The 15,510-nt window shown below is 43.4% G+C and overlaps 3 protein-coding genes across 3 annotated transcripts; 1 reads left to right on the forward strand and 2 right to left on the reverse strand.

Annotated features, from left to right (window-relative positions):
- The first annotated feature begins 1,988 nt into the window (after positions 1 to 1,988).
- Positions 1,989 to 3,200, forward strand: LOC107277449 (uncharacterized). Its single transcript, XM_015787159.3, has one exon. The coding sequence runs from the start codon at positions 2,197 to 2,199 to the stop codon at positions 2,986 to 2,988; it is 792 nt and encodes a 263-aa protein (XP_015642645.1). The 5' UTR covers positions 1,989 to 2,196; the 3' UTR covers positions 2,989 to 3,200.
- An 808-nt stretch (positions 3,201 to 4,008) lies between these two features.
- On the reverse strand, positions 4,009 to 5,402 carry LOC4341276 (uncharacterized). Its single transcript, XM_015786600.3, has one exon. It carries the CDS (start codon positions 5,269 to 5,271, stop codon positions 4,597 to 4,599), a length of 675 nt encoding a protein of 224 aa, XP_015642086.1. The 5' UTR covers positions 5,272 to 5,402; the 3' UTR covers positions 4,009 to 4,596.
- Positions 5,403 to 7,553: 2,151 nt separating this feature from the next.
- LOC4341277 (lisH domain-containing protein C1711.05) lies at positions 7,554 to 11,192 on the reverse strand. Its single transcript, XM_015785734.3, has 2 exons — positions 11,081 to 11,192; positions 7,554 to 9,120 (listed from the first exon to the last, which is right to left on the reverse strand). Exon 2 carries the CDS (start codon positions 9,107 to 9,109, stop codon positions 7,841 to 7,843), a length of 1,269 nt encoding a protein of 422 aa, XP_015641220.1. The 5' UTR covers positions 9,110 to 9,120; positions 11,081 to 11,192; the 3' UTR covers positions 7,554 to 7,840.
- Between the last annotated feature and the right edge of the window lie 4,318 nt (positions 11,193 to 15,510).

Below are 15,510 nucleotides of genomic sequence, written 5' to 3' on the forward strand. Positions count from 1 at the left end.
GTTGATTGACGACCGGAACCACCCGAGAGAAACTGCGAGAAGTCCTAGAAATTTCATGTCGTCGCCTATCCCGACGAACAACATCAAGTACTTCCTCCTGTAAACAAGCCAACTCGACAGCAGTATCCAAATCGGCAGGCCGGTGAAGCAAAATTGTAGCGCGAATTTCCCCCCGTAACCCTTCTATGAATTGGGTCACAAAAAAATGGGTGTTCCAGGAAGGGTGATGAGCGTGCATCCCATGCATCAACTCATTGAACTTCTCTGCATAAGCTAACACAATCCCAGTTTGCCGCAATCGATTAAATTGCCGAATTAAACTCTGAAACTCTTCTCTACCAAACTTCCCACACACCCAAGCAGTAAACTCCTCCCATTTACCACACACCTCATGGGCTCACGTAGATTGCAACCAAGTTAACGCAACACCCGAAAATTGCAAAATCGCTAACCTAACCCAGTGTTCAGGATGCGTACCAGACAACCCAAAATACGTCTCACACTTCAGTTTCCAAGCCTTCGGACTCTCCCCTTCAAAACCAGGGCAATCCACATGCGACGCATAGCCATGACCAAACACACCAAATCCCCGCGAACTCCCTCCCGAATCAAAAACAGAATTAGAATGGGGAGAAGCATTGAATGCACCCTTGTCCGGGAGAGACAGAGAAGGGGATTCCCCCCATGCAGCCTTCCCCCGGTTCAAAGTTGTCTCGTGGTTACCAAATGGCTTGCGGATCCCATCACCTGTAGAAGACGCAGGAGTGCGCTCCTCCTCCTTCGCCTCCTTCAACTTGGGACCTTGCGGAGTCGGAAGCAGAGGAGGTAGATCCGCCGGCTTGACCAACAGCATGGGGTTCTTCGCGAGCTGCTGGACTTGTGAGCGCAGTTCTCCCATCTCGTCGCGTAACTCTGCCACCGTCTTCTCCACCGTTGGCTTCCATCCCACCAACTCAGCAACCATGGGCTTGATTTCTTCTATTGATCCCACCGAAGTCTGGATTGCAACATTATGTTTTTGAATCGCCTCCATGGCTGCCATGAGATCTCCCAACTGCTGCTCCATCTCCTGGACCTTGAGTTGAGCACGACAGTGGTAGCGTGGCTTCTCAAGATACTCCAGGGCCGATTGCTCTGATACCAATTTTGTCACAACCTCTCTCAGGAATTTGACCGAGCACTTGGGGAGGAAGAGAGATGAACAGAGGGAGAGAGGGAAGAAGCAGAGGTTGTTGGGGATTAGTTTTTCTATTTTCAATTCGATAACTAGCTCGATTACAGCATAGCCTTTATATACACAGGCTGAACACTCACGCCACCCACTCTGCCCACTGACGCGTGGATTGGGCCGCTTACTCCTACTGGGCCTAAGCTTAACAGGGTTGGTAACATTTTTATAAAAACAAAGTACTTCCATTTTAACTACTGTAAACTATTTTCCTTAGTATAAACTCCATTTACACGTGCTAAACATCAGTAGATAGTTGATACAGAATTTCAGAGACGGGTCTTGGTATGCCTGGACAATTAAGCTCTTTAGGGATAACGTGGCAGCTAACACCTAGTTTGTCCGAAAGCTGCATTATTCGGTACAAGATGCGCTGCCGTGGCCCGTGACCATTTCTTCTACACATCGCAACCAATCCTCTATATTACACACACACGTCCTAGCAGAATCTTTAAACCGTGTAACCTTTTCCTTCATTTCTGATCCCCTTTTTCATCCCCCATTTGCACATAACCAATGTATTTTGGTCTACGTATTTTGCATCCTAGAAAATACTGTATAAGACGAGCATCCCAACTACTCCCAGAAACCAAAACAAGGAATCAAATCAAACAAATCTGAACAGAACAATACATCATTCTGAAATACGAATCAGTTTGGTCGGTTTGGGTAGCTTCATGGATCACCCAAACAAAGCTTGACCTTGCCAACTCCCAACTTCCAAAGTACTCCACAAAACTGCTTCTGCTTAAGTATTCTAGTTAACCCAAGATTCGTACACCATGTCATTAGTTGTCCTTAACTTGCCCTAGCTGCATCATCTTCCTCCTCTCCTCCGCCATTGCCGCTTGCTTCACTCCCCCGCAACTCTCCTCCTACGCCACTCAACGCATCCGAAGCCCGCGCCATTACATAGCTGCGCGCGAGCTCGCCCCGATCTTGGTGCATCTCACAGCGCGGCGGACACGATGGAGCCCGTGACGGCGGCGTCGGCGGCGGCGGCGGCGAGCGAGGAGCAGGTGACGCGGCGCGTGGCGAGCCGGATCATCCGGGCGCTGCAGCACCAGCTGCGGCTGCTGCACCGCGCGGGGCCCGAGTTCTTCGTGCTGGGCGCGACGGGGAACGTGTACACGGTGACGCTGGCGGCGGCGCCGGCGTGCACGTGCCCGGACCCGTCCGTGCCGTGCAAGCACATCCTCTTCGTCCTCCTCCGCGTGCTCGGCCTCTCGCTCGACGAGGCCTGCGTGTGGCGGCAGTCGCTCCGCCCGTGCCAGGTGGCGCGGCTCGTCGCCGCGCCGACGTGCGCCGAGGCGGACGTCGTGGCGGGGCCCCGCGCGCGGGAGAGGTTCCACCAGCTGTGGTCGGCGAGGGCCGCCGCCAAGGCCGAGGAGAGCCGCCGCCGCCGACGACGCGACGACCAGGCCGCCGCAGCCGGCGCGTCGGGGAGGCTCGACGGCGCGGCCTGCCCGGTGTGCCTGGAGGAGATGTCGCCGCCTGGGGCGGCGGCGGCGGCGGCGATGCTGCTGACGTGCGCGATGTGCCGGAACTCGGTGCACGGCGAGTGCTTCGCGCGGTGGAAGCGGAGCCGGGGGAGGCGGGCGGCGACGTGCGTGGTGTGCCGGGCGCGGTGGCGGCAGCCGAGCCGGGAGCAGGAGAAGGAGCCGTACATCAACCTGTCCGCGTACATGAACGACGCCGGCGGCGGCGACGTCAACATGGTCGCCGCCGACGGCGACGACGGGGGACTGTGCGCCGGGTAGCTCAGTTCGGTGACGTCAGCTGACGTAAACGTGACACGGATGTAAATTAACGAAGTTGTACATTGTATATAGTGCTAACAATCTCAATTCGTTGCGTTTCATGACATTTTTTTCGTTGTTTTTCGTAGAGGCTGACCTTGCTACTTCAGTTATTCATATAATCATATTCCTGTACATAATTGATATGTTAATAAAAGGAACATTTATTTTAAGTCACTTTGCCTTTTAATGATTTTTGTGTTCACAAGCTGACATGAGGCACTACTCTGCCGTCGAATCTGAATCTTTATTTAAATTTTAAATAGCTTTGTGGTAGAGGAGCAATACGTCGAACACCTTCCAGACAACGTGAGAAAACGAGCAAAAAACAGAGGAAAGACAGAGCAAGGCACAATGCTGTGAAATTGAACGGCGAAACGATAGATTGACACTTGGTTTGTGCTGCCAAAACTGCATAGTTTTTTTTTCTAGTTCTCATTCTTCGTGAGTATTTTACAGCAACAATTTGTATTTGCGCGCCACGAACTAGGATTTGTTTGGTTTGGTGATCTGAGTGAAATTATGTGGCTCTGTTTGTTTTGATCTAGAATTAATCCTCTACAATCTCATAGAAAGAATTTACTTCTTTTGGTTCCAAATGGCTCAATAGGAAAAGGAATTAGTGGGGTGCTGAAATCATAAAATGTTTCTTTCAATTTTCTTCAACACTTCCCCTTAGTTAAGATCTAAAAGTTTCTGAAATCATAAAATGCTGGTGTTCTTTACAAAAATGTTATAATTTTGTTTCTAATTATCTTGTCATTCACAAAGTGCAGTTATTTAAAACCAAGGAAACGAATAGACCTCCAAATTTTGACATTTTCATCTTCCATTTTGGTCCTGAACTTTGCTATATATATATATATATATATATATATATATATATATATATATATATATATATATATATATATATATATATATATATATATATATATATATATATATATATATATATATATATATATATATATATGATCGGAAAGGAATAACAGCTCTTCTAGTACTTAACAATAAGCACATGTGCATACATTTTGTTCATCATTTATTTATTGATTACAAGATTAGGAGTGCTACTCCTCCAATATTACATGCATACATTACATATGTACTCCATGTTAGCTGAAGAGACAGGGCCAATCTCAACTCTCTCCATGTGGTGAAAATCAATATAATACACCACAAAACAGAGGTAAACAAGAGCCCCATCCAAAAAAAAAAGCACCTAAACACACTACTAATCAAAGGGTGCTCATGCATCCACTAACCTATCTAGCTAGTGAGATTACATTTTAATATTGCACCCCCAAAACATAGTTGACACTCCATGCAACGAATCACATGGAGTGCAAACAAAGCAACAAGCTGAAGCTACCCAACTCTGCAAAAGCTTCTATCTAATTAAGCTAGAAAAGATGCAGCAAAAAAACACACACACCCCAAAAATCAAGTGTGTAAAACATGCTCCCTTTCTAGCCTAAAAATTAAGAAGAAAACATTAAGCAAAGCTTAATTTATGCTTGTAGCCAAGCCAAAAGCTAAGTGAAATTAAAAAAACCAAGAAACTCTCTAGTTGATGTTGACGCGCTGGCTGAACTCGTCGGTGATGAACGGCAAGCAGCTGGAGCTGCGTGCGATGCCGCCGCCGCCGGCGGCGCCGGCTTGGCGGGCCTCTCGGGGGTTGATGCTGGAGCGGGAGCGGGGGCCGAGCTTGGAGCGCTTGCGGAGGATCTCGCGCATGGCCTCCGCCTGGAAGAGCACCGGGTGCGTGCGCCCGAAGCCGTTGAAGCGCTTGCACACGGCGGTGTGGGCGCGGAGCGCCGCCTCGACGCCGCCGGCGCCGCCGCGCCTCGCCGCCTCCTCCGCCACCGCCTCCGCGCACAGCCCGCACACCAGCCGCCCCGCGAAACGGGCGCGCACGCCGCGGATGTACTCCGGCGTGCACTCCTCCGACATGCCGCAGCACTCGCACCGCGCGTCCTCCACCTCCGCGATGTCGTCGAGCTGCTGCTTCTGCTCGGCGGCGGCGGCGTCGTCCACCATGGTGGTGCCCTTGGCGCCGACGTGGTGGTGGAGCTCGTAGGAGACGTCGGACACCGTGCGCTGCAGCGCGTCGGAGGACGTCCTCCGCCGCTTCTCCGCGTTGCCGTCGACGCTGACGACGCCCTGCATGTTGCTCGCCATCGCGATGAACGGCGCCGCCATCGCCATCGCCACCGCGCAAACCTCTCTGCTTGGAGCCATATGGGCTTATCTCACAATCTTCTTCTTCTACCTCTCTTCTTCTTCTTCTTCTTCTACCTTGGCAATGTAGAGTTGTGTCAAGAATTGCCTAGTTTTGCTTAGTCTTTTTGCTTTGTATGATAAGGAGCTCGAGAGCAGAATGCATGGTGGTTATTTATAGAGGTTTTCTAGGGTTGATGAACTTGGCATGCATCCAACAATGGCCATAGATTATGTCAAAAAAGGTGATGTGCAAATTGCTGCGTGTAACTTGTGGTTGCTACGTGGTGATGCATCTAAAGTCATTGCAAATTGCAACTTCAAGATTTGATAGAAAATTAATGAAGGGCTATTAGTTCATATCATATATGCATCTTTTTGTCAAGTGGAGATGTTACTGGTAGGTTTGTAAGCTTATGCACGTGATGATGGTGTGTGAGTTTGGGAGAATAGACAGCATAAAATTAATTAAGGTGCAAAATGGCCAAAAAGGTGATTGTGAAATGTAGCCAATTGTGGTTGCGGTTTAGATATTGCTAGTAATTTTGATCCGACTTTGCATTTTCAGGAGTATGTTTTCTTCTTTGTCGGGGATCTGTTTTCTTTTCTTTTCTTCTTTTTGTCATGGTTTGAATTTTCTGAAACTAATTTCCTACCATGTTTGAGACTCTTGGCATGACTGATTAATTCAACTGATTGATTTTCAACAGAAGTTCTGTAATTCCATTAAAAAAACAAAAGTTATATAAACAGTGGCCGATGATGCTAATTAAAAAACAATAATGGACAACGAATAATTTCTAAAAATAATAATCTTTATGAAAAGGTAATCATTAATTGTAAGCATGCATGGCCAGGGTTCAATCTGAAGAAAACGCATGAAGAGAAGAGTCAAGTAGTTCACGAGGAGCTCGCCAAGAGACATCTCTGGAAGGTAGCTGTCCAGACTCCCTCCGCTGCTGATCACTGTTAGTTGTACTACGACCAGTACTGAACTACTGATTAGTGGTTGCTGTTCTCAGTAGCTTAATAATCAAGATTCAGATTAACGAAATCCAGAAGGATTCCGAGATCAGATATCGATGCTAGCTAGCTACTGTGTCACCCTGAGAGAAGAGATTTAGATTGTATTAGGTACCTTTTTGCCAGATATTAGCACTGGCCAGGGATTAACCACATACCGTTCAGGTTGCATCTTGTGGCTGTTATGGTTTCATCAGTTCTCATGCATCTCTGATGGGAAAGTCAATTTGCTTGTTTGCAATTTGGACACTGTTAAGTGCAAATGTAAAACAGTACTGTCTAAGACCAAACAAAATGAGGATTTAGCTACTTGTTGTCATTGACTGAACCAATATAATTAGTCCCTGTTTCTTCAGTACAGATCCCATATATATTGCAACTTCCATTGGCAGCCCAGAACAAAGCTCTACACATCCAACAAATTTTAATTTGTCAGAAATATTCAGAGTTCAAGGGGGGAAAAAGGGCAAGCGATAAGTAAGTGATAAGCTATCATTTGAACTCTCTCATCTGCTTTTCACAAAAAAAAAGGCATCAACTTATCATACCAAATACATGCATAGGCCTTGACCCTTATCAGCTTTTTTTCAGCTTCATGTCATTTTCTCTTGATCAGAAAAAAAAAGTAGTAATAAATTGACCAATCTTAATCATTATAGCTTATCAACTTGGATGCGCAGTAACTGCGTAAAGCCTGGAGCTTCACATGCTGAACTCATCCAGCCACCCGATCGGTCGTATCATATTTACAGTTTCGTCAGGTTTCGTTTCCTGTATCTGAAACTGACGTCGCGTCTCGGCTGTAGCCACGGGAACTGTAGATATTATGAGAAATGGATGCAGGTTGGTAGTTCAGGTTTATGTCATTGCTGACATATTAGATATGCAGTGTCTTTGTCAGTTGTTAATTACTGTTCCCTAGCATTTTGAGGGCATCTGAATGCAGACATGAAACATATATTGTTTGCTTAATGTAAATATTAGTACTATAGAATGTTTGCTGTTGAATTCTTACATGAACATAATAGTTTAGTTTACTTACATGTTTGGTTGAAATTGGGAAACTATTTGCACGTATAGGAATTCAAAAGTGTTTGAACTTGAAAACTCTCAAATCATTTGTGCAAATCATCTGTCCAAATGCTTTAAGATGTATCGGAAAATTTTCGATTCAAAAGCATTAAAAAGGATATCGAGGAAATAGTAGTACCACAATAGCAGACTGACTACCAGTGAAGAAGCAGGTAAAAAAAATGTTTTGCAAGCTCAGACAGTCAGAATTTCACATGAACTTCCGCGTATATTATACTGAATTCATGAATAGATCACTATGCAGGGTTTGAGTGTCTCGGCCAAAGCCACACGAGTCAAGAAGAAAATACATTCGATAGTCGATTGTCTTTCTGAGCACGGATCACATAGAGTGCACTATTGGCACCAACCATACATTTGCTATGAGCTAAACGATCGTAACCTCAACCTGAAAATTCTATGTGCAGTAGCCCGTCTAAATTTTCAGGGATAAATCCGTATAATAAACAATGTTCATGTCCAATTGGTTGTTGTATCACTGGGTTTCAGTCGTGCCAGTCTGTTTAGCGCCACTGTCATTTGAGCCGTTCGACCCAGAGCTGCCATCGCCGACTTGAGATTCCTTCTGCTCGGCATTGGTGGAAGCACTGGTTTCCATCTTGATATCCACCTGCTCACCATTGTTAGACGACTCTGTATTCCCATCATTCTGGTTCTCCACAGGCTTGGTCTCTTCTGAAGAGCCATTTGCAGCTTCTGCAGCAGACGCTTCTTGGGAGTTCCCTGCCTCCGTGTTTGCAGCCTGGTCATTAGAAACTTCTGCTGCCACATTGCCTTCATCAGATTTTGTTTCGTTTGAATCAGATGCCTCATTGGCTGAGCCCTTGTCATCATCACCAGATGCAGTCCCAGATGATTTTGCTGCATCTTCATTCTCAGATCCAGTCTCAATGTGAACAGCCTCGCTAGAAGCATCAGATGTGGTGGAAGTCGCATCACTTTGTGAGTTCTCATTCTGCCCTGATGGTAGATTACCTGTTTCATCAGGAAGAGTTCCACTGGAATGCTCATCATCTGTTCCACCCTTCGCATCATCGGACAGAGATTCAGAAGCATTTTGAGAATCCACTGCCTCTTTTTTCTCAGCTTCCTCTTCATTAGATCCGTCACTTTTCACATTGGACTGATCTTCATTAGTAGATTCATCACCATGTGCAACTTCTTCATGGGGCATTCTGTTCGTCTCTGCACTGCTTTCCTCTAGGACAGTATTGCTTTGGGGCATATCATCTCCAGTTGAATGGTCTTCACCTTTACTCTCAGCGTCAGATGAATTGGACTCAGCGTCACTCTTCTCTCCTTCTGAGTGATTGGTCGTTCCATCCTCATCATTACTATTAGCTTCTGTATTCCCATCTGCACTACTGCCATGCCCTTCACCAGCTTTTGATCTGTCAGTGTTTCTTATATCATCATCATGAGAGTCAGTATTGTCTTTCTCAAACACAGTTTCTCCAATGTTCTCTTCGTCTGGTTTGCTTACTACATCAGGGTTCTCCCCACCCTTTTCCAGAATGCCATCACCATAACTACCTCCCCTTTCTTTCCTCCCCTGGAACATGCTTCTATCATCATGGGCAAGCTGGTTCTCAGCATCTTCCAAGTACTCATTTTTCTTATCATAGGAATGTTTCACCTGGTACATAAGCCAGACAACAACACCTAGAAGTAAGGTAGCCTGGAGTAATGTTTTGACTCTTGATCCTCTGTTCCTTTGGTGCCGGCTATTCGAATGATGAAGCATGTTTACGGCAGCTAAAAAAGGCAAAAGACAATTGTCAGGTTATGAGCTGTTCAATTCTATTATATCAGTATAATAGACAATATATAGTCAATTAGTAAACCCTTACATATGGTACAAATAATTAGTAGTTGGATAGTATAGTGTCAACCAGAAGTGCTTCCATGCTACACCTCTGGAATTTTGAAAGCTACTTTGAGGGGAATTATGTACTGATGCAAAGATAGAGAACAGGAGATGCTCGTGGATAAAACACCTATCCTTGTCAAGACTACCAATTACATGCTGCGACTACAACCAAAATATAACTGGGACTATAGCTATGTGCTCATAGTCGCTAATAAACCCAATCAAACTGTCTCAAGAGGGACCATACTGAATACAAATAAGTAAATAACCAACTCTCAGTCTTAGTACTACACTGCCCACAGGGCTCACCACATCTCCTAGACTGTTCTGACAACACAGAGCTCTATATTTCAACAAATTCATGCATGGCACACAGCATCTGGGGATTGCTTTCTGATATGAACAGAAGCATTACAAACGCTGATCTAAAGTAGGAATGAATAACATGTTAGCATTTCAGAGAGTGGTTTCCATCCATGTTGTTACAAACTAGAGAAAGACTTGCATTTGATACAAAGAGTTAAGTCTTTCAGATAATGGGAGGTAACAATGACTAGTAGAACAGGTCAAGTTCTAATTGCCAGGGTTCAGGCGTTTCAATCAGGAAGAAGGGATTGGTCACAGATTAGTCTCCACTTAAGAATATCATGAGACTAGTACCTCTATAATCTGAAGTAACAACCATTGGATCTAAAGGTCTAGTGAGAGCATAGAAGCAATTACTATTTACTAGCAGTTTGTAGAAAAGAACATGCTCTTTGCCTTTGGCACGAATGAGAGAACGAAATATTCAATTTTAGAAGGGAAAAAAAAATCTCTGGCATGCCTTCAAAATGGGCGAAAGAAAGTCTAACAGCACAAACAAGGCCTAGCAAAACTAAAACACAATATCCCAGATACATTGTACACTTCGACACAGTGAAATGGGAAAAAATAAAGGTAGTAACAGAAATTGGTTGCTAAGACCACACTTGAGGTCAGCATGAATATTAAATGCACCTCACAATTCCCCTTTCTTGAAGCAACAATAGAGTAAGTAAAGAGCACATATGACATGGAAATTTCAGTGTAAGCGACTTCTAAACCAATACATATAATAATCAGAAGCCAAAAACAAAGGACGTCCAACATTCGGTTGGTAAGTTGCTAGTGTGCACCTTCAACTGTCAGGTTATTACTGCAACCAAGTGTAACAGGGCTAAGATGAAGTGATCTTCAGTCAACTCAGGGCTTTCCACACTAACTAGTACTAGTAGTATAGTAATATGCAGAGATCTGAAAGGTGAACAAAACCACTCTGGATATCAGATATACAATACCCAAGAAGAGGAAGCTAGTTTGACGGATCGATTTCACCAAGAACCGACAAATATGTCACTATCTATTTTGGATCCCCCGCTGCAATTGTCGAAGTCCCGAGCAGTGAGTTCCATCTACTGATCCAGCGATCCACCACCCCCAGTTCCGTGATTCCACTAACCCCCAAAAAAAAAACACAAATCCCGTTCGGGCACACGCTTGAACCGAAACAAATCTGATCCCGAATTCTGGTTCGCAGCGGACACGGCGCCTGCGTTGGTGAACTACCCAACCCAACCCAACCCAAAAAGAAAAAAAAACAAAAAAAAAAAACAAAACCATTCCGAGATGCGGCAGCACGTAACGACGCACGCTCCCCCGCCTAGTTAGAGCGCCACCGGTGCTCGCCGGCGGCGTACGGCACGCGCATTGGCACCAGCTGGTAGTAGAGGGGTACCACTACCAGCGAAGGCGACACCGAGCAGCCGGGGGGAGCGGGAGGTAGGGCATTGGAGCGCGGGAAAGGGGGGAGGAGGAGGGGTTTACCTGCGGGATGGGGATCGCGGCGGAAGGCGGCGGAGGGAAGCGGGAGGCGACTGGGGGTGGACTGGTGTCGTCGTCGTGGTTGGTTGGAACTTGGAAGGAACGTGGGTCTAACGTTGAAGGTGGTGGGTGGCGTGGGGTTTAGATCTGGAAACTAGTGACTAGTGTTGGGTGGGGGCGCACCGCACCTGCGTGCTTTGCCTTTGCTGCTCCTCGCCTCCATATCACTCTTACAAATACTCGCTCCATTTCTAAGTATTTATCTTCGTCGACCTTTTTAAATATATTTAACCATTTATTTTATTAAAAAAAATTAATTAATTATTAATTATTTTCCTATCATTTGATTCATTGTTAAATATACTTATATGTATACATATAAATTTATATATTTCACAAAAGTTTTTGAATAAGGCGAACGGTCAAATCTGTGCTAAAAAGTTAACGGTGTTAAATATTTAAAAACGATGGGAGTATTACTTAAGGATTAATTATCGGACCCATATATCATAGACACATGGAGGATCCACATGTTATAAACTATGAATGTCAAATTCTTAATTATCACATATTAAAAGTGACAAAAAATTAAATGCTCTTCACTTGTGCTGGTCTAGCTAGCAACTCTTTCTTTCTTTTTCTTAAATATCTAAAATGATGCCGCAAGTTTTTTTCATGAAAAACTTTAAGATATAACTATAGTAAAATTAAAGTTTAATTACATTGTAACTACACTATAGTTACACTCTATAGTTGCACTGTAAATTATATTGTAACTACGATATAATTTATATAAAACGTGCCTTCCATTGTGGTTTGGTTGGCTAGCACCGGATCTTACTTATGGTATGTGAAAATTATTTGTAGCAATTTTTTTTACTTCATACTCAAATCTCAAGACAATCCGATAGCTACAAATCTAAAAGTTACGGGAACAGAAAAACTTATGAAAGTTTTCAAGCATTTTCATTTTTCTTTTGAAGTATAAATTCTAATTTATACCCTTCTTTTTACCGCAGTTTGCATGACAAAGAGCTAAAGACTATGGTATTTGGGAGCTTCTAACGGCTATGGTTTTTTCTAGGTCTTATGAATCTCCAAACAATCAGGTAATGAGAAGTTGATATTGTAAAATCTGAAAAAAAAAAAAGAAGACACAGAAGCTGAAAAACATAGCATTTTTCATCAGTTGACTACTCATCAACTAATATTAAGAATTTTGAGCTCTCTAATTCAAAGAATCTATTGTTGTATAATCTTAACATTTTAAAAATAAACTAGAAGTTAGAATTAAAAAACTAACAACTAGCTACTCATCAACTACTTCTCAACATCCCGAGCTCTCAAAACAGGATGCAAAGGTAAGTTTGGATCCTGGCCAAAAAACTTTTAGCCGGTTCTTTTTTTTCAAATAATTAATAAATGGATCAAAGGGCGCACTTGTCAAGTTTACCCAATTATTATTCCACCCTACCAAAACTTTATTTTTAACTATAAATCTGAATGGATACTTGTATAACCTAAGTACATATAGTTAGAAATAAAGTCGTTTTTCCGATAATGTTTTGACTTTTTTTTTCTTGCTTTCGGTTTTACTTGTAACCTCTTAAACTCTTTTTCTTAAGCGAATGGCTCACCACAATCTTCCCTTAACCAATACTGAATTTTGCTCTCCATATGTATTTTTTTTCTTTCATCCTGCTGATCTATCCTCCCCCCTCTCTTCTCTCTCTTGTACTAGTAGTACCAACGATGAATTTATTCCCACTTTGGCAGGGTGCCAGTGTGTGATGTGCTGGTAGTTTGGACTTACAACTCGCGTGATAATTGATTGATTCCCCCAAATATGGACAGGACAAGCAGGTGGATGGGGGAATGAGATGCTGGATCGGGCCGGTCGGTTGGTTTGGGCTCACAAACACCTGCAATGGCAGTGGCGCCATGGAGTCGGAATCTCGCTCTCACGTGACTAGAGTGAGGAGGGGTGGGGAAAGTGGTCCACGCGCGACGTCGGGTCGATCGGTGCCGTCGTCGCCCGTCCGTTGTTGGCGCGTCGCTACCCGGGAAATTATTCCTCCATCGGTCTTTCATTAATGCTGGCAACTGGCATAATGATCATGTTTAGGGACAGGGTCGTCCAGATTCACTTTTGCCCAGCTTCAAAGAAATTAATTAGCCAACTAGATCCTTATAAAAAATAATTTTACTTAGAGTTAGTGTATTACATTGCTACTACCTCCGTTTCAGGTTATAAAACTTTCTAGTATTACCCACATTCATATAGATGGTAATGAATCTAGGCACACATATATAACTAATATAAATATTTGGATTTTTCCGGTCGTCACATCGCAGTAATCACGGATTTTCGTCCATCATTAATCGCGCTAAACTCATCCGATCCGATTCATCCGCCCGATTCTGTTTTGGTTCGGTCCATATGGAAGTACAATACAAGCCCAAACTGATTTCAGTATTCTAGGTCCATCTACAAGCCCATACTCACACCAATTCCAATCTAATCTATCTAATCTAATTTGTCTAGAATTCTACCGGTTCTGATTTGTCCAGGATTAAGCCCACAATTCTATAAGCCCACACACACCAAATTCTATAAGCCCATACACACCAATTCTAATTTGTCCAGGATTCTATTTTTAGCGCCCCGAGTCAGATTCTATCCTGGTTTTCTTTTAGCTATTTTTAGCGCACTCCACTAACGTGATTGCACAGATTTTTTTGCAGGCTAAAATACATGATACACAAATTCAATTACATACAGACAATAGAAATAATAGATGCGCACAAGAAAATATAGATTGCATAGCTCTTCCTCGACGACGCGGCACCTCAAATACAATTACAGGCAATTGAAGATCACAAGTTTTTTCGTCGAGGACGTTAAGGCACCTCCAATCAATGTCGATTCCAGGTTATCAATAAACTCAACCCTGAATGCAATTTCAATTTCATTATTAATTACATAAAAGGAAATCAACAGCAAGCAAATCATAAACCGTACATAGCCACATCCCAACTCCGTGTTTCCGAGTTTCAGAAACAGGCTTTACTATTTGTTGTGCAATGTAAATCAACAAGTGACAGTGTACTACTAATTTAGACTTGGTTTAGACTGGAAGTTTGGAAGCTAACATTCCGGAAAAGTTTCAGATCAGCAAACTTAGGCCAGTAACAGTCTTTCTGAGTACTGACCATGCTAATGGCACTAAGCAGCACAGTATATGATTCGAATTCAATGTCAATGGTACCATAATTCTATTCACCACATGGCCGTATCAGAGTAGTGGTATACTGATTTGATTTGTTCGACTTGCATATTCAGACCAAACCACCAAATTGGGCCAACAAACCTCACCGGCAATACGGATTTCACACGGTTTACACAACAATTCATAAGCACTCACACATCAATATCAATATCATGAGGTAGAATTGCCATTGTGTAAACACAAACCAAACATAATTGAACTCCGCGACGAATAGGCATAAACCAATCAATTTACAACCAGCAATTGCGCAACGATTAGAGGGGGTGTGGTAATTGAACTTACCATATATCTTACCTATTGACCATGTATTTTCTTCCTGGGCTCCTGGTGTACTGCCATACCCACCATCACCACCATTGCTGCCCAAGTAACCACTAGCACCAGGCATTCCATTGCTACAAAAGCCTTTAGGTTTAGTAAGCCTAGATTTGTGACCTGCAAGAAAAGTTTTGGTGTCAGTTGGAAGACGCAGAATTAGACAGTGTCAAATACTGCATGTGTCCTGAAACTGATGAAAATTACAGATCTGAATCTCATCTTTGATATGTAGTTTTGAATATTTTCTGAAACTTTGTGATCACACATGAATGCAACAATATTTGATCTTGATTGAATAGTAGTCGATGTTATACTGATATTTGAATGTAGCCTAACTATATTGTAATATTTATTGTCAGATTCATCTTCTAAGCTAGCTGTTGGTGTGACACCATCTGGATTGACGTCCCCACCCTTGGATCGTAATGCACGAAAAAGGCAAAAAGATAGGGAGCGGTACGCACAGATGACTGATGAGAAGAAGGAAGAATGAAATAAAAAAACGCCGTGAAGCCTATAAATGCAAAAAAACTTCAAGAGCCCTTGCATACGTGAAGAAACAGGATCAATCAAGTTCATTGCATACTACACAATCCGAACAAACCAACCATGTTGAAATAACTGGTATATCATAATGTTATGACTCCACTTCTACTGATGTTACACATTATATGCTTACAAATATTTTTTTACTACATTTAATTTTAAATAAACTTGAAAACTATACAGATGATTTCTCCCCTCCACTAGGCGAGTTTGAACAACAAATGCAACCGGAACTTGAAAACTGTACAGATAATTTCGCCCCTCCACTAGGCGAGTTTG

Source organism: Oryza sativa, chromosome 6 (assembly GCF_034140825.1).
Source record: "Oryza sativa Japonica Group chromosome 6, ASM3414082v1".
In the NCBI taxonomy this organism is placed as follows: Eukaryota; Viridiplantae; Streptophyta; class Magnoliopsida; order Poales; family Poaceae; genus Oryza; species Oryza sativa.